Below are 27,851 nucleotides of genomic sequence, written 5' to 3' on the forward strand. Positions count from 1 at the left end.
TAAACAGAGGTGTCAAACTGGATTTCTTCGAGGGCGAGATCAGCATTGTAGTTCTACTTCACGGGCCGGCCGGGAAGGGGAGAGATGGCCCGGACACCTCCAGCAGCACCCTGCTAGCCAAAATGGATTGTCCTGTTAGTTAGTAATATAATTAAATCATTCCAAAAGTGTTAATGGCACCAGTCAAGAAGGCACTGGTGATTTCCAGACTCAGGGCCAATATCTTCTAAAAATGATAAGCAATTTGCATTAGAAATGTGTGTGTATGTGTGTGAGTATGTACACAAGTATGTATGCAGAAATAAATATATGCTTTCAGCTACGCTGCCCAAATTCCTAAATAAATTTCAAATTTTGTGTAACATTTTAATTTTTTTCTCTCAACTAGGAAAATATCCCCTTGGTGACTATCCTTTGTAATCCAGGCATAAAAGCTCGTCATTGGAATCAGATGTCAGAAATTGTTGGATATGATTTAACTCCAGATTCTGGAAGTACCTTAAGAAAAGTGTTAAAGCAGAATCTAACTCCTTACTTAGACCAGTTTGAAGTCATAAGTATGGGAGCAAGTAAGGTAAGATAAAACACTAACTATTAAACCCAGCTTCTTAAGATCCAAAGGAATTAAATAATAAAACAATTGATTTCCTCTATGGCACAGGAATTTTCACTAGAAAAAGCAATGCATAATATGATGGAGACCTGGGATTCAATTTCCTTTCAAACTGGCTTATATCGTGAGACTGGAGTTAGTATTCTGTCTGCTGTTGATGAAATCCAGACAATTCTAGATGATCAGATTGTAAAAACACAAACAATGAGGGGATCACCATTCATCAAGCCATTTGAAAAACAAATGAAGGTATTTGCTTTCTCTTTTTTTAAATTCTGGATGTATGTATCTTCAAACTGTTGACCTACATTCCTTGATAAATTTGCTCTAGATTGTAGTTTTATTTTTAATCAAAGGTAATCAAAATATAATTTATAAAATAGTTATAGGGTATTCATTTAAAAAAATATAAATACATAATTCATACATTAAAAGGTGCAAATCTTTAAATTTTAAATAAGCATTACAATTTTTCTTAAATATTAGGTCAACAGAAAGTTTTGAAGGGTTGCTTTGAAGGAAGTGTATAAAGAGGCTATTTTCCTTTACTTCTTGTCACTTTAAGCCCTCATTCACCATTCTTATTCTGAGTAAACAAAATTGGAGTCTGCCGAGACATACCGTGTTTCCCCGAAAATAAGACAGGGTCTTATTTTCTTTTGACCCCCAAAATAAGGACTTGCCCTTATTTTCAGGGAGGTCTTATTATTTTTGAGGTGCAGGAGGCAGCAAGCTCACCGGCCTAGCTCTCTCCGTCTCACCACCTGCTTGCCTGCGGCTGCAATGACCCAAATTCTCTGTGCAACCTGGCCTCTGCCTGCCCTACTTGCTGGGCTTCCTGCTGGTTGACTGCCAAACAGCTGACTGTGCTGCTCTGTCCTCATGAGGGTTCTTTGCCCTCTTGGCAACACTGCTTTTGGCCGTCTTACTGGACTGTTCCTGCCTGGTGCTGGGCACATCATCCCAGATCTATGATCTCTGGAGTGCCCCCTGCTGCCAGTGGAGCTGTGCCACCCACACTGCCTCACACAGCCAGCATGAGAGCTAGTGCCCACCAGGGCCAGGGCCTGAAGAGCTCTGAGGATGTGCGTCTGTGCTGCAATCCTAAGTAAAGAACGATCGCCAGGAAAAGGGAGAATTTTGCCTCTTATCCTGTTCTCAGTCTGTGCTGAGCTTCAGGACAGGGTGAGAGGCAGGAAAATGTCCCCTCCCCATTTTCAAGTTATTCGCAAAAATGCCCCATTATGAGCCTTCAATGTGAATATATATGTGTGAAGTGACCTCCGTAAAGGAAGGTGTGGAAATCCATATACCTGGGACATTGGAAGAAGCCCTGCAAGGAGACGATGCTGCCAATGTGCAGGAAATCTCCTCCCCCCCCCACCTGCAAATCACCCTTTCAAAGAGGAGTTCACTGGGATGAAGAGGTGGCTGGAGGTGGCGTTTGCGTCATCTTCATCCTGGTAAAACGCCTTTTTGAAAGGGCGATCTGCAGGTGGTGGGGTGAGATTTCCTGCACATCAGCAGCAGCATCTCCTCGCAGGGCTTCTTCTGATGTGCCAGGTGTATAGATTTCCATGTCTTCCTTTCTTTTTCCATGGACGGAATTACCTGCTATGACTGTCACCATTAGGTAAGAAAGGCTTTCACTTTTGGCACACAACGGGAAAAAGTCTTGCCATCACTGTACTATACCAAGGTGAAACATTGTTTACTCATACAATCTGTTTAGGATTTGATTAATTGATTGATTGAGGTCCTGCCCTTCCACTTGACTGAATAAGAATGGGAGATGACACTCCAAATGATACAAAAGTAAGATAAAGTAGAACAATGAAGACAGAATTAAGATGGTCAAGTAATGACTAAAACAATCAATAATTTTCAAAAGTCTGGGTTCAAGAATTACATTTTAATCCTTTTTTAAAATTATAGAAAGTGAGCATCCACTTCTTGGGTACATTATGTCCCATCTTTCAATTACTTGCAGATAAAACCTCTCTGTGATCATGCCTGCATTCTAGGAATGCTGCTGTTCTTAAAATATATTATTTACCTACTACTGCATCTTTTACTCAGATTTCCCCCCAAAGACTATTTCTTTACCCAGAAATGCCTGCTCTCAATTATAGATGAGAGATAAGAAATGTCTAAAGTAGCCCAAAGGATGAACAAATGGAAGAGAGTTTTCAATTTAATTTGTCCCATTATTCTGGTTTTGACTTTGACTTTCATATTATATATCAATTTAGATACTCTGTGCTAAAATCTTAATGTATTTTTTAGGAATGGGAAGAACGCTTAATCAGAATTCAAGAAACTATTGATGAGTGGCTAAAAGTTCAAGCGCAGTGGCTTTATTTGGAACCAATTTTTTCATCAGAAGACATTATGCAACAAATGCCAGAGGAAGGGCGCCAATTCCAGACTGTGGATAGGTATTGGAGAGATATTATGAAATACTGTGTCAAGGATCCCAAGGTAAAGTAGTAATGATTAGATGAAATAAGTATACCACATATTTGTAAACTGCACAAAACCTTTAAGTGACTTTTCTTTTGTAAAGTAGCCTAGTATTGGAGTTTCAAAAAGCCATTACTGAAAATCTATCATACTTTGTGAAACAACAGAATGGCAGAAATTCATTTTTTTAAAAAAATCTGAATATACTGCAAAAATATACTGCCAGCTTCTTTATAATGGGAGGTGGCTACTTAATAATTGAGAAATCTATAGAAAGAAAAAAAATTCTATTCCCAAATCTAAAAGTTAGATTTGACGTGAAACAAAAAATAGCGTACAGTTAATGAAAAATAACTTTGCACAATGGAATGTTCAATTATTTTTATCATTCTTTCAAAATTACAGGTTGTCTCGATTTACAATTGATCATTTAGTGACTGTTCCCTGAAAAAAAGTGACACAACTATTTTTCACAATCATGACCGCTGCAGCATCCCCATGGTCATATGATTTACATTCAGATGCTTGACAACTAACTCATATTTATGACGGTTGCAGTGTCTCGGGGTCATGTGACCACCTTTTGCACTTTCTGACAAGCCAAGTCAATGGGGAAGCCAGATTCACTTAACCACCATGTTACTAATTTAAAAACTGCAGTGATTAACTTAACAACTGTGGCAAGGAAAGTCCTAAAATGGGGCAAAACTCACTTAACAAATTTCTCACTTAGCAACATAAATTCTGGGCTCAATTGTGGTCATAAGTTGAGGACTACCAGTATTAAAGGATGCTTAGTGAAATAAACATAATCTGTAATCATGATTCACTCACCAAAATTTCAAAAATAGAAATATTTTAGTGTGAAATAATACAATTGGCACTCTTAATTAATTCCTAAATTTGATAATATGCTGGGCTGAAGGTGAACAAACCAAAATTGTCATCAGGTAATACTGCTATTAGCAGGAATCCAAATTCTGAATTTGCAGCTCATTCAGTTCAGAATGGGGTCATACTCTCATGTAAGAGTGTCCAACTAATTGATGAATTGTCACAGCTGGGTTACGGTTGGGGTACAGCTGGAATTGTGCAAATCTATTCCTTGACTGCTTATCCAGAAATTTCAATTTTAGTGAAATATGGCAACTAGGTCCTGCATGTAGAGAGGTGGGTTTTAAATATCAATATAAACAATTATAGATTTCCATTAACAGTTCATTTTTTCATTCATTTTTAATTAATTAATCCATGTTAACCATTAATATTTGTCAGATGCCTGGCAAAAATTTTGAACCTAGAATCATTTATAAATATTGCATGAATAACATTTTTGATAAATGTATGGAACAACATTACTTGCACCTTCAACCGTGTAGGGCTTTCAGCCACATGAAATTAATGAAAAAATGCTTAGACACATAAAGAGGCTGGAACTCCCAGCTCTATGAAGAGCATGTTAGTGTATTTTTTGCCATTTTTTAAACATACAAAATTAGATATAGTTTTTTTTCCCCAAGCCCTTGTTGCAAATGTACTTAGCAGTGTAATTGTTGGACATGTAATTCTAGTCTAGGGTTTAGTTTTCTTTTCTTTTTTAGGTTCTTGCTGCCACTTCATTGACTGGGTTGTTGGAAAAACTTCAGAACTGTAATGATCTTCTGGACAAAATCATGAAAGGATTGAATGCCTATCTTGAAAAGAAGCGTCTCTTCTTTCCCCGGTAAACTTCTGTTGTTCATTAATAAAGCTGGAATACATATCTTTACATTCATATTTTTATGCAAATGTACTCAACTATAGTAATTGATGCATTATTAATTTATTTTAGCTTTTTTTTCTTGTCAAATGATGAGATGTTGGAGATACTGTCAGAGACTAAAGACCCTCTCCGTGTCCAGCCTCACTTGAAAAAGTGTTTCGAGGGCATTGCTAAACTTGAATTTCGGCCAAATCTGGATATTAAGTCAATGTATAGCACTGAAGGTGAACGTGTGGAATTTATTTCAACTATTTCAACTTCTGAAGCTCGGGGAGCTGTTGAAAAGTGGCTAATACAAGTCGAAGATGTTATGTTGAGGAGTATTCATGATGTTATTACAAGATCAAGACTGGTATATTTTCTGTTAATATTTAGAATCTTATTTAGCTGATAAGCACCATTATTAGATCTGACTAAATTGGTTATGTTCCCTCAGTAATTTTGAGGAAAACTAAAGCTGAATAGATGAGGAGGTGAAGAGATTTAGAAAAGTCAATAGGGAGGAGCTTGAAAGTTTTTTTTCTTCCATGTAGATTAAACTCAACTAGGAATGTCACCCATATCTAGATAGATTGCATAATCTTAGCTATAGTGACACTGTAGAACAAATTTCAGTAACCTCACTCAAGACTGCTTATAATATATAACTGGTGGTTATTAAAATGGAAGTGGATATTCGGATCTTCACCTATGGCGGGAAACTGGCTTAGCCTCAATATTGTAATGCTAATCCATGGTTTTGCATTTTGTGAAATGAGGGCTGGGTTCAATTTAGTACATTATTCATCATGATTACTCCTAACTAACACTGATAATTTCTTTAGGCATATCCAGAAAGCCCAAGAAAGGATTGGGTGAGAGAATGGCCTGGGCAGGTGGTTTTATGTGTCTCACAAATGTTTTGGACAAGTGAAGTTCATGAAGCCATAGCTAGTGGGCCAGAGGTACTATTATGAATTGTAATTTTTCTAATATTATTTTTGTATTATCTTTTTAGCCATGTTATATTTGTTCTTCGATGCTTATGATACAAAGTCTATGTTGAATTAATGATGCAAGTTACATATGTAAATAAATACAAATATAAAAGTCAACACTCAATGAAGTTGAATTTTACTTTTGTTGATTGTATGGACATAGCCATACAGTTTTGTTTTTGTTTTGCCAGATAAGTTGTAATTGTTTTCTTCCTGGACTTTTTTTCAACTTTCCAATCTAGTTTATCCGTATTTAGAAAACTTTATGTCTTGATGCTTTATTAATATTGGAGACTCTTACAGTACTCAATTCCCTAGTTATTTATCACAGTATTTTCAGAACAGTAGTATCAATCTAATATTTGTTTTCTGGATATTGTAATAGTGTTATACAGCTATTCTAATCCAAAATAGAAAAGGTGCTTTAAAGAGGAAGTATATCTGCTTGCATATCAACTCTAGAGCACTTTTTCCAACATCTTTTCTGTTTCAAATTTAAATGCGGATTCCTACAATTTAGTCATTAAGTAATAAGATTCCTAAAAATAATTCCCAATTAATTTTCTTTGGTAAAGAAAATTACGGATAATGGGAAAGTCAGAAATGTACATGATTATTTTTGATCATTAAAGTTATTATGGCAAAACTTAATGACTGATGATATTGGGAATTAAACAACAGAATATAACTGAGAAACTCTTAGCTATTCACACTAAAGTTTGTATTATAGTCGAATTTTCCATTTTCATTGTTCAGGGCTTGCAGAATTATTACCAGGCTCTTCAATTTCAATTAAATGATATCGTAGAACTGGTAAGAGGGAAGTTGTCTAAACAAACACGGATTACATTGGGTGCTTTGGTCACTATTGATGTGCACGCTAGAGATGTTGTCATGGAAATGATTGAAAGCGGTATGTAACTTAGTTTTTATTCATCATCATAAAATAATAAATACTGTTGTGTGTTTGATTTTTGCCTGTCTCAATTATTTTTAGATTGCTTTCCTTTTATATTTTTTAGCTAAAAAAATATTAACCTAAAATATATTCCTTCTTTATATTCTATTAGGTGTATTAAAGGAAACAGATTTTCAATGGCTTGCTCAGTTGCGATATTACTGGGAGTATGATAATGTACGTGTGCGCATCATCAATTGCAATGTAAAATATGCTTATGAATATCTTGGCAATTCTCCTCGACTTGTTATTACTCCTCTCACAGACAGATGTTATCGCACTCTGGTAAGGTTTTAAAAATTCAGTTTCTAAAAAGTCAGTTAATTACAATAAATACTAGCTGTATTTGCATTTATAAAGTTACCTTGAACAAATATTGTTGTCCTCAGAATTTCTGTTACTAAAGAATAAGATTCTAATACTGTACACTTCTTGTTCTTAAATTTATTAATTGAATAGCAGTATTGAGTTCTCCTTTGCTGGTTATTTTCTCCTATAGTTGGATGATTTTTTAAATTTAAATTCTTACACTAAGCAGAGTTGGAATCAAAGACCTAATGTTCTCTTTCAGCCCTATTGATTCTAAGAAATGAAATTTATGTATAAGTAGCGTTCTCCAGATTTGGAGCAATTCCTCAAGATTATCTTATCCTATTGAAGAAGGCCATGAGAGCTGTAAGTACCTCCACCTGCGTCCTGGATCCGTGTCCCTCATGGCTGGTTACTAACTGCAGTGAGGTGACACGAGGCTGGATCCAGGCGGTTGTAACCGCCTCTCTTCGGGAGGGGAACTTCCCCGCCACACTGAAAGCGGCGGTGGTAAGACCCCTCCTGAAGAAACCATCCTTGGATCCAGCTGTTCTTAATAGCTATCGTCCAGTCTCCAACCTTCCCTTTCTGGGGAAGGTTGTTGAGAAGGTGGTGGCCTTCCAGCTCCAACGGTCCTTGGAAGAAGCAAACTACCTAGACCCCTTCCAGTCAGGCTTCAGGCCCGGTTACAGCACAGAAACCGCTTTGGTCGCATTGATGGATGATCTCTGGAGAGCCAGAGATGAAGGACGTTCCTCCATCCTGGTCCTCCTTGACCTCTCAGCGGCTTTCGATACCATCGACCATGGTATCCTTCTGCGACGACTGCGGGAGGTGGGAGTGGGAGGCACCGTGTTACGGTGGTTCTCCTCCTACCTCTCGGACAGGTCACAGTCGGTGTTAGTGGGGGGGCAGAGATCGTCCCCTAGGCCCCTAAATTATGGGGTGCCTCAGGGCTCGGTCTTATCCCCCCTACTATTCAACATCTACATGAAACCGCTGGGAGAGATCATCCGCAGGCACGGGATTAGATACCATCAATATGCGGACGATACTCAATTGTATCTGTCCGCCCCGTGCCAACTCAATGAAGCGGTAGACGTGATGAGCCGGGGCCTTGAGGCCGTTATGGACTGGATGAGGGTTAACAAGCTTGTGCTCAACCCAGAAAAGACCGAGTGGCTGTTGTGTTTTCCTCCCAAAGATTTGGCTACTATTCCACCACTCAGGCTGGGGGGTCAAATTTTATACCCCTCAGAGAGGGTTCGCAACTTGGGAGTCCTCCTGGATCCACAGCTGTCATTTGACCACCACTTAACGGCTGTGACCAGGGGGGCATTCGCCCAGGTTCGCCTGGTGCGCCAGTTGCGACCCTACCTGAATCGGGAGGCTCTCACAACAGTCACTCGGGCCCTTGTGACCTCTAGGCTGGAATACTGCAATGTGCTCTACATGGGGCTGCCCTTGAGGAGCATCCGGCGACTTCAGCTAGTGCAGAATGCAGCTGCGCGAGTGATTGATGGTGCACCCCGATTCACCCGCATAACACCTATCCTCCGCGAGCTGCGCTGGCTACCTGTCGATCTCCGGATGCGCTTCAAGGTGCTATTAATCACCCATAAAGCCCTACATGGCGGTGGATCTGGATACTTGAGAGACCGCCTTCTGCCAATTACATCCCTGCGACCGATAAGATCTCATAGATTAGGCCTCCTCCGTATTCCATCGGCCAGCCAGTGTCGGCTGGCAACTACAAGGAGGAGGGCCTTCTCAGCAGTAGCCCCGACCCTTTGGAACGAGCTCCCCGTGGAGATTCGTACCCTCTCCACCGTCCAAGCCTTCCGCATAGCCTTGAAGAACTGGCTCGCCCGTCAGGCCTGGGGTTAGGATAGTTACCCCTCCCGAATGATGAATGTATGTTGCTTACTATTTTATTACATGTTTCTGTCTTAATGTTTCCCCCTTCCCAGTTTTGTGTGAGCCGCCCTGAGTCCCCTCAGGGAAAAGGGCGGCCTACAAATACTAATAAAATTCTAAAAAAAATTCTAAATTGAAATTCAGTATCTGATTCTGATAATGTTGTGAAAAATGGAAAATATAAATGAGTTTGTTTTGAATTAGGAATCTGTTATTGAAATAACAAAAAAGCTATCGTACTGTATTATTGATTCAAAGGAAATGACAGATCTGCTCTGATTTGATTACATGCCATTTCATTAGTTTTCAAGTGTGAAGGGTTGTATTTTGAAATATTATCATCAATGTCTTTCTTTTAGATTGGAGCATTTTATTTAAATCTTGGTGGTGCTCCAGAAGGTCCAGCTGGGACAGGTAAAACAGAAACCACCAAAGATTTGGCTAAAGCTGTTGCGGTGCAATGTGTTGTCTTCAACTGCTCTGATGGCCTTGATTATCTAGCCATGGGGAAGGTAAATTGAAATTGCGTTTTTAAAAGTGTGATTTCAATTTTTTCCAATATTCCTAGGTTTTATAAAAACAAGGAATGCTTGTAAGCAATCCAACATCATAATTTGTTACTATTTTTTTTCAGTCCCATAGGGCTGAATGCAAAGTTTAGTAATTGCTATTTGTTTTTAATTGGTGTAACAATTAAATATTTGGTGTAACAATTTATCTGTTTAAAATTTGTATAACTGCCCATCTTAAACCAAACTGTCATCAGCTGAGAATCCAAAACTAAAACAAAGTATACAGAAATAGAAACAAAAAAAAAAACACAAAAAAACCCAAAACAGAAAAACCTGGTACCACAACTACACTTCCCTGATGCAACCTGCAATATTCTCATGTCATTCTAACCTCACACTATTCCAATGCTTGGGAGAATAACCAGGCTTTAATTATTATTTCATGATCCCCTTAATTTACAAAATTAGACATCCATTTTACACAACCAACAGATGTGGTGGTATCTAAAACATATGGTCCCAAATAAATAACCAATTTCCCCATGTTAATACCTTCTTGATTTGGAAGGTTTAGCTTGATAGATAGCATGGTATTTATGTAGGGGTATGCATAAGCGCACCAGCATGTCTAACGTCCCTGTCCTACTGTTCCCATTTATTTGTACCCATTTCCTGTGTTGTTGTTCATGTTTATTCTTATTCCGGTTATCTTGTATTTGAGTGACAAAGTAAATAAATACATAAATAAATAAATGGTGGTTGTCACAAGGATTATCAACATTCACATTTTTGAGAATGTCAGGCCTGGTCTTCCTCCTTACACTTCATTTCATTATAGTGATTTGGAACATTAGCTACACAGTCGTATGATGGGTGTCACTTCTAGTCTTAGAATAATCGATACAGACAGTTTGGACAATTTATTGTTCTTAAAGAGAGGATGCTTGTAGACAGATTATGTCACAATAGCAGAACTCTGACATTGTTTTATTTAAAGAAGAAATAGCCACAAAGGTGGTTTTTTAGGGGTAAACAAGCTCTTGAACTAGTAACAAGGTAGCATGAATTATGACTGGCCTTTATAGCTTAGGATATTCTAGGAGCCTTTTTCCAGCCCAAAAAGCATGTTTAATAGTTTTTCACAGTTCTAATATTAATATACTCAATCATTAAATATAAAAAAGTTTAGCCTAATAAAACTGATTAAATCAGTTTCAAAACTGATACAATATCATAAAGGTTAGGATAAATAAATGCAATTAAGGCTTGAAAAACAAGAAAAGGAAGAAATATATTGTGCTCACATACACTGTGCTACCCCATAGTTAACAGTAACATTATTTACTCACTGAATCATGAACTAATCATACTATCTGGTTGTGCACAATATAATACACATTCTAGGTTATCCAGTTGTGCAAATGCAGCCAGCTTCCCATGAGTATCTGTAGCAATGGCCCTTTCAAATGATGACATATGCATTCTGACATTGCTGCACAATCTTTCCCTATACCTGTTTGTGGTGTGATACCATGATGAAAATACTAAAGGAATAGAGTTGCTCCCTCTGCCTTCTGTTAAGAAAAAGTACAGTGCAATTCTAATTTTGTGGCCTTTTTCAAACTACTACTTTTGCTAAGGATTACTGCTTCATGTTTCTTCATGTAACTAAGTACAAATAATCAATAATTTAACAGAAGTTTTTCAATATCATTTCCCCCCCCTAATATAATGTGTTGTTGTTTCCTTACTGAAACAAAATGTAATTAATATAGTAATGAACATGTGTTAGGGGTTAATAGGGAACATTTCTTGGAGTTAATTGTTAATTAATAAGTTGGTTAATTGTCTCCAAAATTAACATCAGACCAAAAATCAAGTAAACAATACCCCAATCAAGGAACTGCCCAACAAGCCAACAGTAAACAGCCATCCAAAGAACTTCTAAAACCAACCCCAGGGCAAGCCACTGCGATCAAACCTCACTCCTTACTACCACTGATGATGTTACCTAGTTTGGGTAATGAAACAAACATCTGCAAGAAAACAACCAAGCTGTAAGAGCACCAAGGGCTCCTTATTTCAACCCTGAACTACAAATATTCTCCTTTATTGGAACATCTGTTAGTTCTGAGAACATTTAACTCGGAATGTTAAATTATGTCAGCATGTTAAATTATATATTCTTTGCTGTGTCTGCTGTTTTGTCTTTAGTTTTTTAAGGGTTTAGCTTCGTCAGGTGCTTGGGCCTGCTTTGATGAATTCAATCGTATTGAACTGGAGGTATTGTCTGTGGTAGCCCAGCAGATTCTTTGCATCCAGAGAGCTATACAACTGAAGCTGGAGATATTTAATTTTGAAGGAACTGAATTGAAGCTTAATCCCAATTGTTTTGTTGCTATTACTATGAATCCAGGTTATGCAGGTCGCTCTGAACTACCAGATAATCTGAAGGTAAAATAGAAGAATAGATTGATTAATGGAATAATTCAGATATGCTTTTAAATAACCATGTATTAAGTTTGTGAGTGCTTTACCTGGAAAAGCTCATGTATTTCATATGCATAAAAGAGGTAGTCATCATAAACAGCATGTGCCAATGTATTATTTGTATATATCTTAACATTTCTAATGATAGATACGCATATAAAAGTGAAAGTGAAAGGCAGTTGTCTTGAATGAATTAATAAACCAATAAATTGAAGATGGATATGATTTTCCAAGAATGGAAGAATTAGAAATCTATAATAATATAACAATTTCTTTCTAGGACCAAGTTACAAAGCATTGCGCTATAGGCTTTTGAAATGATTCAATCTGAAATGAGAACTTTAATAAAATAATACTTACTGGCCACACACACAGTATCTAAAATAAACCTTACTGCAGGGCAATTTTACTAAATGGCTTTTTATTGTGAAAGATTATAGATGCCAGCCATACAAAGTGCAGTAATTTTATGATACCAGTTTTCAGAAATAGTAGCAATACATCTGTTTTTATTCTATTATTTTAGGTTCTTTTCCGAACTGTTGCCATGATGGTTCCTAATTATGCCCTCATTGCTGAAATCTCTCTGTATTCTTATGGATTTTTGAATGCTAAGCCATTGTCTGTGAAGATAGTGATGACCTACAGATTGTGCTCAGAACAACTTTCATCTCAGTTTCATTATGACTATGGAATGCGTGCAGTCAAAGCAGTACTAATAGCTGCTGGTAACTTAAAACTAAAATTTCCAACAGAGAATGAAGATATACTGGTAAGAACTACCTTGCGGTTCACAAATTTGAAATTAATCCATTCAGGTTAAGTGGATATTTTTGCAATTAATGATAGTCTTTTTGTTTAATTAAGTTACTTTTTTTTGTTTTGTCAGCTCCTTCGATCAATCAAAGATGTAAATGAGCCTAAATTTTTGTCTCATGACATACCTCTATTTATGGGAATTACAAGTGATTTATTTCCTGGTATTAAGCTTCCCGAAGCTGACTACAGTGTGAGTATATTGGTAGAATGTTGTTGGCGAGTAATATTTTTATTTGCCCTAATTAATAATTATTTGCTACATATGCACATTGAAGACAAAGTTTTGAGTTGTAATTATGGTAAGAAAGTTTAGACCATTTCTGTGAAACAAAAATTCATTCAACTTCAATGTATTTGTAGAAGTTCCTTAACTTTTAATAATTAATGAAACATTTCATTCTTCTAAAATGTGGCTTAATTTCGACATGTATGTCTTTGCTTCTAGGGTGGTATTTCTAAACTCTTGGTAATCTAGCTCAGCTTTCTTGATAAATATGTTTTTCAGTGTCTTCATAATTTAAAAAGGTCAACTCCATTAACAAACAACCAAAATTGATGACTGGCAGTATAATTATATGCATGTCCACTCAAAAGTCACTCACAGGTCAACTACAAAGTATTGTAGTTGAATCTAATTAAGCTCTTGTTTAATATATTTAGGATTATTCAGCACATTATAAAGGATTGTGCAATATGTTCACACTCATGTTTTGATCAGTTCCTGGTTAGATGATTGCAATGCACTCTACATGTGACTGCTTCTGAAGAGTGCTCTGAAGTCAATGGTTTAGAGAGTTTAGAGTTTAGAGTAATTTATTTATATGCCGCCCTTTTCCCTGGGGGGACTCAGGGCGGCTTACAACTCGAAAAGGGAGGGAAACAAACAATTGACACATAAGACAATACATCATTAAAAGCACGACATTCATATTATTCGGGTGGGTTACAGTCTTTAATCCCAGGCCTGACGGGATAGCCAGTTTTTAGGGGCTGTGCGGAAGGTCTGGAGGGTGGTGAGGGTACGAATCTCCACGGGGAGATCGTTCCATAGGGTCGGAGCTGCTACCAAGAAGGCTCTCCTCCGCGTAGTTGCCAGTCGACATTGACCGGCAGATGGGACTCGGAGGAGGCCTAATTTATGGGATCTAATTGGTCGGGTGGAGGTAATTGGCAGTAGGCGGTCTCTCAAGTACCCAGATCCACTACCATGAAGGGCTTTGAAGGTGATAAGTAGCACCTTGAAGCGTACCCGGAGATCGACCGGAAGCCAGTGCAGCTCGCGGAGGATAGGTGTTATGTGGGTGAAGCGAGGTGCACCCACAATCGCTCGCGTGGCCGCATTCTGGACTAGCTGAAGTTGCTGGATACTCTTCAAGGGCAGCCCCATGTAGAGCACATTGCAGTACTCCAGCCTAGAGGTCACAAGGGCACGAGTGACTGTTGTGAGAGCCTCCTGGTTCAGGTAGGGGCGCAACTGGTGCACCAGGCGAACCTGGGCAAATGCCCCCCTGGTCACAGCTGACAGATGGTGTTCAAAAGTCAGCTGTGGGTCCAGGAGGACTCCCAAGTTGCGGACCCTGTCTGAGGGGCGTAATATTTGACCCCCCAGCCTGAGAGATGGAATACTTGCCGAATTAGTGGGAGGGAAACACAACAGCCACTCGGTCTTATCTGGGTTGAGCACAAGCTTGTTAGCCCTCATCCAGTCCCTAACAGCTTCAAGGCCCTGGTTCATCACGTCCACCGCTTCATTGAATTGGCACGGGGCGGACAGATACAACTGAGTATCGTCCGCATACTGGTGGTATTTTATCCCGTGCCGCTGAATGATCTCGCCCAGCGGTTTCATGTAGATGTTAAAAAGTAGGGGGGACAAGACCGAACCCTGCGGCACCCCATATGTTAGGGGCCTAGGGGTCGATCTCTGCCCTCCAACTAACACCGACTGCGACCTGTCTGAGAGGTAAGAGGAGAACCACCGCAAAACAGTGCCTCCTACCCCCACCTCCCGCAGTCGTCGCAGAAGGATACCATGGTTGATGGTATCGAAAGCCGCTGAGAGGTCAAGGACAACCAGGATGGAGGCGTGGCCTCCATCCCTGGCTCTCCAGAGGTCATCGGTCAATGCGACCAAAGCGGTTTCTGTGCCGTAGCCAGGCCTGAAGCCAGACTGGAATGGGTCCAGGTAACTAGCTTCCTCCAAGGACCGCTGGAGCTGAAAGGCCACCACCTTCTCAACAACCTTCTCCACAAAGGGGAGGTTGGAGACTGGATGGTAGTTGTTAAGAACGGCTGGATCCAAGGATGGTTTCTTCAGGAGGGGTCTCACCACCGCCGCCTTAAGAGCGGGGGGAAAGACCCCCTCCCGAAGGGAGGCGGTAACAACCGCCTGGATCCAGCCCCGTGTCACCTCCCTGCTGTTACCCAATGGTGTGGGTAGTTATGGATACACCATGGCTTGGTCAGGTTGTAGCATTACTTCGCAAGCTGCACTGGCTTCAAATACACTATTGGATGCAATTTAAGATGCTGGTTAGATTTGTAAAACTGTCCATGGCACAAAGGCAGACTGTATTCAGGATTGTCTATCTCTGAACATTTCTTCCCATTCCACAAGACCCAATAGATTGGAATTGCTTTGGGCCTTCTGCCTGAAATAAGCCATCTGATGGGACATAGAAATCCTGTTTCTGTCATGGTGCCTGCCCTATCAGAAATTCAGAGGGCTCTGAGCCTATGGCCTTCTATAAGATTTGGAAAATATGTTTCTTGTCTGGGCCAATGGACATTGGTATTAGCTGAGCCATTAAGGATTAAGTGGCTACTTGTGTTCCCTCTCAATACATTGTGTTTCATTTCTACTTTGGATTTTGCTTTCAGTTATTCTTTATTTTTAATCCAACATTAGCTACCTGGAGTTGTAATAAGTAGGATGAGACGCCATGGCCATATAAATTGAATAAATAATTACAATACATTGATTAAATAAATAAATGTGACTTATTTCAGTTTTAATTTTCTTTCCAGGGCCATTCTTAAGATGTTCCTGATACTGAGCAATGTTATATTTTGAATTATATTATTCAATTATATTAAAGAAATAAAAATATAGAATTTGTTTTTTTATTGTATTTCAGGAATTACTGGAATGTGCAAATGAATGTTGTAAAGAGCATAATGTCCAGCCTGTTAAAGTTTTTCTAGAAAAGATGATACAGACTTATGAAATGATGATAGTTAGACATGGGTAAGTATATGTATGATAAGTAACCCTGTTTGTTATGGTTTCATCAATATAATAGTTAATTTACAGGAGAAAATGTTAATTCCATTACATTGGGGTTCAATCTCATGTTTTTTACTTACCATGGAGTTCTTTTTAAAATATAAAACAAGAAAACAAGCCATTCCATTCCATAATCACAGTTGTATGAAAGTGCAATATTCAGATATTCTGGAGGGACGCTATTCTGCTTGAAAAACTCAGCTACTTTTCCTTAAACTTTTATTTTATCAGGTTTATGCTTGTAGGAGAACCTTTTTCTGGCAAGACAAAAGTTCTGCATGTATTAGCAGATACACTTTCCCTAATGAACGAGCGTGGGTATGGAGAAGAAGAAAAGGTAATACACAGAACTGTCAATCCAAAAGCAATTACTATGGGGCAACTCTTTGGACGATTTGATCCAGTATCTCATGAGGTAAGTACTATACATTCCTTAGATTACAAAAATGTACCTTGTGATTTTGATCAATGTAAATCTTCAGCTCCATTAAATTGCTTATGGATGATGGGGTGGACCAACTGCACTGTAATATATAAGCATCTGTGTACTTGTATACTTTTATGCATGTTTCAAGAAATGTTTCAAATGCAAATTAAAAAGAATAAGATCTGTCCTTCTTTATTTGATTTGTTTAGGCTGCCCATATCCTCAAAGACTCTAGAAAGCTTACAAAAGATCAATTTTATAATTAAAACATAACATAGGAAAACACAGCTGTCCACACAAGACAAAAACAATGACATTTTAAAAATGTGACGGGCTTCAGAGTTTCCTTGTTTCTCTCATCTTCATTCTAGTGGACAGATGGCATAGTGGCCAATACTTTTAGAGAATTTGCTTTAACTGAAACACCTGACCGCAAATGGGTTGTTTTTGATGGTCCTATTGATACTCTATGGATAGAAAGTATGAACACTGTGTTGGATGACAACAAAAAGGTAATGCTATTAATTACTTGGATTGCTGGGTGGGGGTGGGGATTGCATTAGCTTCCAAATTACCCGCTTCTTCCTATTATTGCATACATATACTTAATTTTCAGTTAAACAGAGTTTTAGGAAGTTAATTTCTTTTTTCTATTTTTTTAAAATTATTCATATAGTTTATTATAAAAAAGAAAACTGAAATTGTATTTCAGCAACAATCTTTATTGTGCCTATTTTTAAAAAGGCTTAGCAGTACAATATGTATAATAGCTCACATTTTAAAAAATACATTAAAGGAAAGGAGGTCCATGATTTAAAAATTTTAAAAGGGTTGAATACAAGTAACTGCAGAAAAAGAAATGAAAACAATTAATTCATATATTGAGCAAGAATATAACAGCTAAGTGCCTTGTAAAAACTTTCTAATATAAACCCTATCTTTTAAAAATACTTACAAAGCTGGTCCTTAAGTAAACTATATATATATATAAAAGTGAAAAACACTCACACAGCATCATGAAATCTCCAGAACTGTAAAGCCTACAAACTTGAAATTTGGCACGTATGCTCCACTTGGCTTCTAAGTGCTCGCTTAGAAAGGATTTTTTGAAACAACCATCAGAGCATTACTATTTCTTATATTATTATTATTAACAGCTCTGATGCTAAGAAGTTAGACTTTCCACTCCCACTTCCCACCTGAAAAGAACTCTGTTCCAACTGCCACTTGGGTGTGGCCAGCGCATGAGTCATTTGGCCTGCAGGCTGGAAGTTTAGAGAGGATCAATGGGGCAAGCCTGAGGGAGAGAAGGGGAGAGGATCAATGGGGCTATCCTGAGGGAGAGAAGGGGAGAGGAGAGGATCAATGGGGCCAGCCTGAGGGAGAGAAGAGGAATAGGAGAGGAGAGACCTCTGTGGGGCAAGCCTGAGGGAAAGAAGGGGATAAGACAGGAGAGGCCTCTGTGGGGGACACCTGAGGGAGAAAAGGGTATAGGAGAGGATCAATGGGGCTATCTTGAGGGAGAGAAGGGGGAGAGGAGAGTCCTCTGGGGCAAGCTTGAGGGAGAGAAGGTGAGAGGAAAAGCTTTTGTGGAGCAAACCTGAGGAGAGAAGGGGAGAGGAGAGAATCAATGGGACCAGCCTGAGGGAGAGAAGAGGAATAGGAGAGGAGAGGCTTCTGTGGGGCAAGCCTGAGGGAAAGAAGGGGATAAGACAGGAGAGGCCTCTGTGGGGGACGCCTGAGGGAGAAAAGGGTATAGGAGAGGATCAATGGGGCTATCTTGAGGGAGAGAAGGGGGAGAGGAGAGGCCTCTGGGGCAAGCTTGAGGGAGAGAAGGTGAGAGGAAAAGCTTTTGTGGAGCAAACCTGAGGAGAGAAGGGGAGAGGAGAGAATCAATGGGACCAGCCTGAGGGAGAGAAGAGGAATAGGAGAGGAGAGGCTTCTGTGGGGCAAGCCTGAGGGAGAGAAGGGGAGAGGTTTTTGTGGGGCAAGCCTAAGGAGAGAAGGGGAGAGGAGAGGTCGATTGTAACTACTCAGTAATTTTCAAGCTGTAAGTATCAATTTATCAAGCCCAATCACATAGTTTAGTAGCAGATTACGGGTATTCAGCTAGTACATTAAGATTTACCATTTCTACTAGTAAAAGCAGCATAATGCTCTTGTGGGCTGCACACAGCAAACCTCAGTTTACTCACTGTCTATTACAAGTAGTCCTCAACTTACAACAGTTTGGTTAGTAACCAATGAAAGTTACAATGGCACTGAAAAAATGTGACTTATGACTGTTTTTCATAGTTACAACCTTTGCAGCATCCTCATGATCAAGTGATCAAAATTCAAATGTTAGGCAACTGGTATATAGTTATGACATTTGCTCTGTTGTAGGATCATGTGATCACCTTTTGCAACCTTCTGGCAAACAAAGTTAATGGGACACCAAATTCACTTAACAACTGTGGCAAGAAAAATTATAACATGGGGCACAACTCACTTAACAATGTCTCACTTAACAATATAAAATTTGGACTTAATTGTGGTCGTAAGTCAAAGACTACCTGTATTGTATTCTTCCTCAGGACGCTTTCAAGGCATGAAAAATCTTATAGAAATTATGATGATTTTTATGTTCAGCTATTCTGAACGCCTCTACTAGCCTTAGCTGAAACACTTTCTGTCTCAACCCAAAGTTAGTAGAATCCTTTATCAAAGGATTGCACACATATAGTTTGGATGTTTTTTTCTATCTTTTTGTTTTCAGCTATGTTTGATGAGTGGAGAAATTATTCAAATGTCACCTCAGATGAGCCTCATCTTTGAGGCTATGGATCTATCTCAGGCTTCTGTAAGTTAAAACCAAGTTAAAATAGTTTTCTGATTCTGAAATTGGAACCAGAATGAGATTCTAAAAATATATTTATTATTCTGCTGTAGCCAGCTACAGTCAGTCGATGTGGAATGATTTATTTAGAGCCTTCGCAGTTGGGATGGAAGCCACTTGTTACTTCATGGTTGAACACACTTCCTGAACCCCTGAATGAAAAGGAATTCCAAGACCTGTTTGAAGACCTTTTTGATTGGTTAGTACCTCCTGCTTTGCAAGTTCGTCGGAAACAGTGCAAGGTAAATTTGACATTCTCCCAGGAAAATGATTTAATCAACCTATGTTTGTTGACAGAATCATATGTTGGTAAAGCCAGCTTTCTGTTTGGAATTCTACATATTTTTAAGTTTGTATAGTTCAAAAATATGAATAAATTGCTTGTAGTGTAGGTAGTTCTCATTTAGCAGGATGAGCACCTTGGTTATTCAGCAAAGAAATCATTAAGTGAAAAGAAATACTTATGATCTCAATGTAGCTTTTCTTTGCTTTACAGATTTGGGAAGGTCATAAATGCAAGGATTGGTCATACTAAACAAGGCAGCTGCTAAATGAGGACTACTTATTCTAAGACTGGTCTTTTGAATCCTGCTTCTAGTGGGTTGTAAAATGTGCTAGAACTCTCAAAATTTGTTCACTATTATCCATAAGGAATTGTTGTAGATTTTTTGGGTTGAAAGGTTTTGGCCTTACTTACCTGGAGGGATGAGTTCAAAAGACAGTGACTGTTTCATCCCGTGTCTGCTAGACTTTATCCATGTCCTCCACCCTCATTTATTTATTTTATTTTATTATTTATTTTATTTATTTTGTCAAACATGTATAAAATAACAGATATGTATAAACATGTTTATGAATACAGGAAATGGATACAAATAAGTGGGGACAGTAGGACAGGGATGGTAGGCACTGGTGCGCTTATGGATGCCCCTTACAGTCCTCTTAGGAATGGGCTCCATGAAAAAAAAATTATAAACTTTTAATAAAATATTACAATTATATCACTTGAATCATATTTGTAGCTGTTCAGAATTTGCGCTCTCAAAATATAAAATGCAGTAAAACTTAAATTTATAGTACAATATTATAATATAAACCTCTATACCCTGTTTTCCCAAAAATAAGACCTCTCTGGACAATAAGTCCAATCAGACTTTGGAGCGTATGCGCTAAAATAAGCCCTCCCTGAAAATAAGCCCTCCCTGAAAATATTGCAACACAGCAGCAGCTATGAGGTGACCACGCTCACTGCCTCCTGCACCTCAAAAATAATAAGACCTCCCCAAAAATAAGGACAAGCACTTATTTCGGGGGTCAAAAGAAAACAAGACCCTGTCTTATTTTTGGGAAAACACGGTATCTATATCTGTCCTACACATGTACTTACGTACTGTTACTCTTTTTCTCTTACAGGAGTTAGTTCCCACCAGCAATAGCAATAATGTGGTATCTCTTACTCGGCTGTTGGAAATACTATTGTGTCACAAAGCAAAAAAAGATCCAAGCAATAAAAATATCCATAAATGGGTCACGGTTGGTTTCATAATTTAACATATGTTTCAAACTTAAAAATTGGTTATAATTTTTTAAAATAAATTTTAGCCTTTTAAGTTTGCCATTTTTACAGTTAATGTTTAAGACAAAGTATAAAATATTGTGTTACTATAGATAAATAATGCACATTTCAAATCTTTTATCTGGAAATTTCCTATAACTGTAGGAAATGTATTGAAGTTAAAATATTTATACTTAACTAATAATTTCTCCATGAACATATTTTATGAAAATACAAATTATTTATTTATTCTTTTGAAAGGGTTGTTTTGCTTTTGCTATGATTTGGTCTATTGGAGCAACCTGTGATAGTGATGGTCGGATTATATTTGATAACTTTATGAGAGATATTGTCATAGGAAAGTTGGATGAACATCCAATACCAGCAAGCATAGGAAAATGGGAACATTCATTTGAAGAAAAAGGATTGGTGTATGATTATAGGTTTGAGGTATGGAATCTGGTTTAGAATTATTGATAGTTATTTTAATTTTTTATTTGTTCTTATATTTTTTATATGAGAAAGAAACAAGTCACCACTAATATTAGCTTTCATTAACTATTAGTATATTTCTCAGATAATCTGTACATATGATCAAGTATTAAAAAAACTCATGAAAAATGTAATATTTTTTTAAGTGATTGTCTTTAAGATAAACCTCTTTAACCTCCCTTTCTAATAGAAGAGAAAATGGGTAAAATCTTCCTTCCCATCTAGTTTTTACAGTAAGCAGTAGTGAGACGCTATTGATATGGTAGACATGAGGTGGGGGAATGTTTGCAAAAGTTTAGTTTGCATTCAAGAAAATATATTTATTTGTTTTTTCTAGAGCAGAGTTTCCCAAACTACCAGAGATACCTCTCTTGGGGAGGTGCAGACACAGTCCAGGGAAGGTGTGAAGAACCTTTTTGTTGTCTATTGTTACAATAAATTTACCTTTCCCAAAGTTTCATTGTATTGCTTTTATTGTTTATTTATGTTCATTTGATATTTGTATTTTTAAGGAAGGTATCACACTAAAATGAGTTGTGATGACAAAAAGTTTAGGAATCTCTGTTCTAGAGAATAGGTTTAAAAGGGCGGGGGAGTGTTAACATTAGTATGCCTTTTAACGAAAACAGAGGTGCCTACCATGTGTTCAAGGGCCCTCACTATTGGAATAGAAACACAAAATGTGCTTAAGTTACATAATATTTTATCTTTTATACATTTCATTGTTTAACTTAACTGCTTTGATATTAAAAGAGATGCTGGTGTCTATGAAGTTGTAATGAAACAGAATTTATTTCTGCATTTCTTCACAGTTAAAAGGAAAAGGTCGTTGGGCACATTGGAATGAAGGTGTTAAAAACATCAGTTATACTGAGAAAAATATTAAAATTCAAGACATTATAGTTCCAACAATGGACACAGTCAGATATACCTATTTGATGGAATTATGCATTAAATATGGAAAGTAAGAAAATGTGTTTCTTTAATTATACAAATTTTTCATTTTCCATATGAGCTCTTTATGTAAAGCAGAAATTATTTTACAGTCTAATTAGCAAACAAGAATTTAGTACTACTGTGTTTCTAATATTAAGCGGTACAAAATATTATTTTAAACAATATGTTCTTGTATGCGCTCGGTTTAAAGAGTATTAACTTTTATCTTAAATTTTTGCATAATTGCTCATAGTATATTATTATTGTATCAATATATTTAGAATTATAGAACTTTCTCTAAGAAAGTAGAATGCTCAATTTCTTTAAATTTCATTTAATTTCATTGCCCTTTCTAGCACCACTTCACCACATACATATTTCAAGCCAATATGCAATAGGATATATCTGCACAGCAAGCCACCGTAAAATAGAAGAAGGGGAAATTATGTATAGAGGAGTTCCATTTTCATCTTAGATTTTACTATTTTCTCAGAAAAACGCTGAAGTGAATTCACTATTAAATACCTCTATAGACAGGTACTTCTGTTGGGCTTAAATGCACGGATTTATCTCAATAAATCCTGATAAATTATAAAAGATTGATTTCTGTTAATTTACATAGGCTAACATATTGGACTGTTGGGCCAATATGTTGATCCACTGCTCTATGCACAAGGTATTCAATTTCTATTCCTATTCCAATGGACACCATTGGATTTTACCTTGTTTCTAAAATCAATAATATTTTTTAAAAGTAATTAAAAAAGAATAGCCTATGGGGATAGAAGCTTCCTTCCTTCTACAGTACTCTTTTTCTACCCATACATGAATTTGAGATTGTACTCATTCTTGAACAAGGGAGAAATGGAACTAGGTGTGACTGGTGTAATAGTAAAATAACTTCATAAAATATGGCAGCTAACCTAGGAGCTGTGTAAATAGTAGAGTAAATATTAAAAAGTATAATAGCAGTGCCCGGAGCCATGAATATTATTAAAAAGTTCCTCTCGACCAAGTGGTTCTAAACCTAGTTCAATTGTAGTTTTCTTTATTTCATTTATTAATTTTGTAAAACTGCTTAATAGCCAAAGGTCTCTGCAATGCACAATATAACTCACTAAAATATAGTCTCAGTTAAAACCCAATATGATAATTATAAAATAAAAGCATTATATAAACTAGGCAGTAGCACACAGCCATTTAAAAACTAACCATTACAACAATGTTAAAATACAATTAAAAGTCAACCCAAAGCTTGGGAAAACAGAAAGGTGCTAATGTTGTTGTCAGTTCTACCACTCAGGGGAGATGATTTTAATTCCACAACAGACAGATTATGTTTGTAAATGGCTCCGATGGACACCTTTCCAAATCTACTGAAGTGTAAGGAAGGAGGAGATATAGCACAATCAAACTTGCAAGTCTGTTATTACATAGCCAGTCTCAATAAAGTTGACTCCTTGTGGTCTAGTATCCATCCAGTGGGGCTGACCTCAATCTTGCACGTATGATTGCCTGAACGTTCTGCTTAACATATTGGATTTCTACATATGTACATTTCAATTGCATTTATTCTTTTATTTCTCTATTATTCCATGAATAGGTAACTAAAATTATAAAGCAATCATATGATTCTCAAGCAATTAAAAATTGTCAGAATCAATTGCTGTTGTTTAATAGTTTCAACTATCTAGTCTAGCTTAGTCATGAAAAACTAATGTCTGTCTGAATTCCTTTCCAAGGGCACTGCTTTTTGTGGGACCTACTGGTACTGGGAAGTCTGTATATGTAAAAGACAAACTAATGAACAACTTACAAAAGGACCTCTACTTCCCATTCTTCCTTAACTTTTCAGCTCGAACCAGTGCCAATCAGACCCAGGTTAGTGAGATAGTTCTTTTTGGAATTACTTGGAATTTTTTATTAAAATTTGAATGTTTTAGTTTATTTTTGCTGGAATCCTACTTTGCTTTATATAAACTTCAGCAGTTTATATCTAGATTCATTTGACATTAATATTCATTTACTTCTATCATTTACTTAGCTAAACAATATAATTAATAATAAAACATATTATATTTAAGCATAGGTAACCTATTTTATTTAAGATTCAGGATAAGCTTTTTATATACCCACAAACATCTAATAGACCACCATTTTAAATTACAAGGTACATTAACATTTGTCTGCATCTGCTTTATTTGCATTTTGTGCACCAGAAATATGTCAAACTGCAATATACTCTGTGGCACAATGTGGCTTGCATCTCTGTTTAGTTTTACATACTTTCAATCATCTGGGTCAATATCTGATTAAATCAGGAGGAAAACTGCCACACATGTATTCCTGTCAGAGATGAATTAATGTGTTTGTCAGCATATATTGGCCATACGTGGCAACCTGCATTTATTAAGCTATTATGTAGAGGAGTTCTTTTAAATTTCTTCAGAATAATTATACAAGATAGCCCTTTTATCTTTAGAGTGGAAAAATTGAATCTTTCCTTGGGATCAGAGGATAGTAAAACAAATGATTGATTATTCATAAGGCTTTCAAAATAACAATAATGCATATATTTGAGTATTGAATGTTCCTATTAGTGGCACAAGTATGTATGTATGTGTGTGTATGTATATGTGTGTGTGTGTGTGTGTGCGTGCGTGTGTGTGTGTGTGTATGTATATTCTATTTCATAGGTAGCTGCTTTTATACAGAGTAATGGAGCTGCTCATATATAGCAATAGCAACAGCACTTAGACTTCTAAACCGCTTCATAGTGCTTTTACAGCTCTCTCTAAATGGTTTACAGAGTCAGCTTATTGCCCCCCAAAATCTGGGTCCTCATTTTACCCACCTCAGAAGAATGGAAGGCTGAGTCAACCTTGAACTGGAACTGCTGAACTGTGGCTAGCAGTCAACTGAAGTAGCCTGCAGTACTGCACTCTAACCACTGCACTACCTCAGCTCTATCTGTATATCTGTAAAATCACCTATTACAGATAATGTTTGCTTGTTCACATTTCTGTTTTTCTCAGCTCCAGTCCAGACCAGGAAATCAACTCCATAGAAAGACTAAAACTACTTTATTGAATTTCATTGTCATAATAACATTTTGCAAATCTGATTGTACTTAGTTCTTCTTATACTTCGGTAAATTAGGGACGTTTCCACCTAAGCCACTTGTAAATACTATCTTATTGCGCTGGGCTTAAAAATATTTCAGCCACTTGGAACTTGGTTCTGCTACAGATTTCAGCATATAGGCTTCAGTCTTTGAACAAGCTCCTTAGATAATTTTTTATCATTTGTTTATATTTCTTGAAGCTTGTGTTTCCAGTTCTCTTAGGTTCTACACGTTGCAGCTGTAGATCTTCAGCATGGCAATCAATATTGCCTTTCTTGCATTGCTTTTTTTCATCTGTTGAGGGTTGATTTTATGCAGTTAAAGTTGAGTCATGTCACTGTTCTTTGGTGCGATATCTTTTTGTGCATTGTGTGTGAGGCACATCTTAACCTTTATTTTTAAAAAGAATGTAATAAATTAATATGTTATTTCTCATAGGCTATTTTTAATGAATGGAAACATGTTCTTTTTTTTAATTGCAGAACATTATCATGGCCAGGTTGGACAAAAGGCGGAAAGGCATATATGGGCCACCTGTGGGAAAGAAGTGTGTAATCTTTGTAGATGACATGAATATGCCTGTACTGGAGCAATATGGAGCTCAGCCTCCAGTTGAACTTTTAAGACAGTTTTTTGATCATGGAATCTGGTAACTGGTATTTTTATTACATATAATGCAGAAATGTTTGAATGTTATGATGCTTGCAGTTATACAAAACATCTGTTTCAGTTGTGAGGATATACCACTATTGTTGTTTTTTCCACTTTTTCTGCCTTTTTTGGGAGGGACTGGTTCATTAGTAGTAGCATTAATATGAACTAGTTTGCCCTTCATACTCAACCTGAGGGGTCCTTCTTCAGATCAAGATTTTTTGAAGCAGGTAGATATGAACATTTTTATACCATAGAAGCACAAACACTCCATGATTACATAGAAGATTATTTCATATATGCATTTATTATTAAAAGGAAGCTACATTTTTATAAGGTTTTAGTCAATAATGAGGATTAAGCACACATTTCTAAATTTATATCCTTAAATTTCCATACAGAGTAGAGCCTTATTTTCTTAGTGAGTGTTATTATTATTCATAATAATGTATAATAATGTTAAGTATGACTCCATAAGGAATTCCCCTTTCATGTGATTATTTCTGCAGTACTAAGAAATTGTGGTGTACTCAATTCTGTCCTTTTATCAATGAAATTCCCTTTCTATTAGATCAGATTTGGAGGTTTGCAGGATGATGCAAAGATGAGGATTGGAAAGGGAAACTCTTGCTGCACAGTTAATGTATAAGATACTATATATAACTAGATGAATATTAAGGTATTTCTATGCTATTGCACTAAACGTTCATCTTTTGTTGTGGTTGTCTGAATCTCACATTTATATTTCTTTTAAAGGTATGATTTAAAAGACACAAATAAAATTACACTAGTTGATATTCAGTTGATGGCTGCCATGGGTCCACCAGGTGGTGGAAGAAATCCTGTAACCCCTCGTTTCCTGAGACATTTCAATATTTTCACCATTAATTCTTTTAGTGATGAAACAATGGTCCGGATTTTTTCTACTCTTGTTTCTTTGTATCTCAGAATAAATGAATTTATTCCAGAATATTTCACAGTTGGAAACCAGATTGTCAGTGGCACTATGGAGGTAGGCCATATTCTCTGCTTATTTTTAGTTCTGCTAAAAATATGAACTAACAGATTTTCAAGGTGACTCAGATAGTCTCATAAATATATCATTTGGGGAGAAAGTGCAACTAATTTTTCTAACGGGCAAATATTTTCTGATAGTATTGAGAAAGTGTATTCAAGGGATCGACAAGACAGATAAATTATGAAACGAGCATTGCATTATTACAATGCAATCTCTGCCTCTTTTGCATGTCTATCATGAGATGCACACATGCATACACACATATGACAGACCTGGTACCGCAATAACACCAATAGTCCAAAGATGGGTTGCTCCCAGTTCAGCCCGGATCGGGTGAACCGATAGTAGTGGGGGTGGGAGGATCCACCTACCTGCCCCGAAGCTTCTGTGCATGCGCCCGAACCGGTAATAAAAAAATTGGCAACCCACCACTGCAATAGTCATGTTAGTGCTTTGACAAAATCTCTGTACTTTCAGATAAGTACCTATAGACAGGTGCTTGGGTATATAAGCTCACAGTGATTTTGGCTCTCAAATGTTACTTTGCTGTAATAAATCAAATAATAAGTAGGTTTATGTGCATGGTCACCTGCAGCTTCCTTTAGTAGTCACTAACAGATTGATCTGTCAGGACCCCCAGAAGTCCACTTTTAATATCTGCCAC

General features: G+C 37.2%; 1 protein-coding gene across 1 annotated transcript in view; it reads left to right on the forward strand.

The window, feature by feature from the left end:
• Window positions 1–27,851, forward strand: part of DNAH12 (dynein axonemal heavy chain 12) — a 94,681-nt gene that overhangs the window by 24,042 nt on the left and 42,788 nt on the right. The window contains exons 18-40 of the mRNA XM_014057186.2: window positions 389–574; window positions 662–862; window positions 2,900–3,094; window positions 4,678–4,799; window positions 4,908–5,190; window positions 5,663–5,782; window positions 6,572–6,728; window positions 6,886–7,058; window positions 9,359–9,511; window positions 11,726–11,965; window positions 12,528–12,773; window positions 12,891–13,010; window positions 15,958–16,067; window positions 16,338–16,521; window positions 16,905–17,045; window positions 19,292–19,375; window positions 19,465–19,653; window positions 20,825–20,944; window positions 21,228–21,416; window positions 22,271–22,422; window positions 24,137–24,275; window positions 26,001–26,167; window positions 26,926–27,181. Coding sequence (XP_013912661.2) covers window positions 389–574; window positions 662–862; window positions 2,900–3,094; window positions 4,678–4,799; window positions 4,908–5,190; window positions 5,663–5,782; window positions 6,572–6,728; window positions 6,886–7,058; window positions 9,359–9,511; window positions 11,726–11,965; window positions 12,528–12,773; window positions 12,891–13,010; window positions 15,958–16,067; window positions 16,338–16,521; window positions 16,905–17,045; window positions 19,292–19,375; window positions 19,465–19,653; window positions 20,825–20,944; window positions 21,228–21,416; window positions 22,271–22,422; window positions 24,137–24,275; window positions 26,001–26,167; window positions 26,926–27,181 — 3,927 coding nt within the window. The remainder of the gene's footprint in view (window positions 1–388; window positions 575–661; window positions 863–2,899; window positions 3,095–4,677; window positions 4,800–4,907; window positions 5,191–5,662; window positions 5,783–6,571; window positions 6,729–6,885; window positions 7,059–9,358; window positions 9,512–11,725; window positions 11,966–12,527; window positions 12,774–12,890; window positions 13,011–15,957; window positions 16,068–16,337; window positions 16,522–16,904; window positions 17,046–19,291; window positions 19,376–19,464; window positions 19,654–20,824; window positions 20,945–21,227; window positions 21,417–22,270; window positions 22,423–24,136; window positions 24,276–26,000; window positions 26,168–26,925; window positions 27,182–27,851) is intronic.

The sequence above is a fragment of the Thamnophis sirtalis genome, unplaced genomic scaffold, assembly GCF_051295495.1.
Source record: "Thamnophis sirtalis isolate CommonGarterSnake01/CBP01778 unplaced genomic scaffold, rThaSir2_p1.2 scaffold_3, whole genome shotgun sequence".
NCBI classification, from domain to species: Eukaryota; Metazoa; Chordata; class Lepidosauria; order Squamata; family Natricidae; genus Thamnophis; species Thamnophis sirtalis.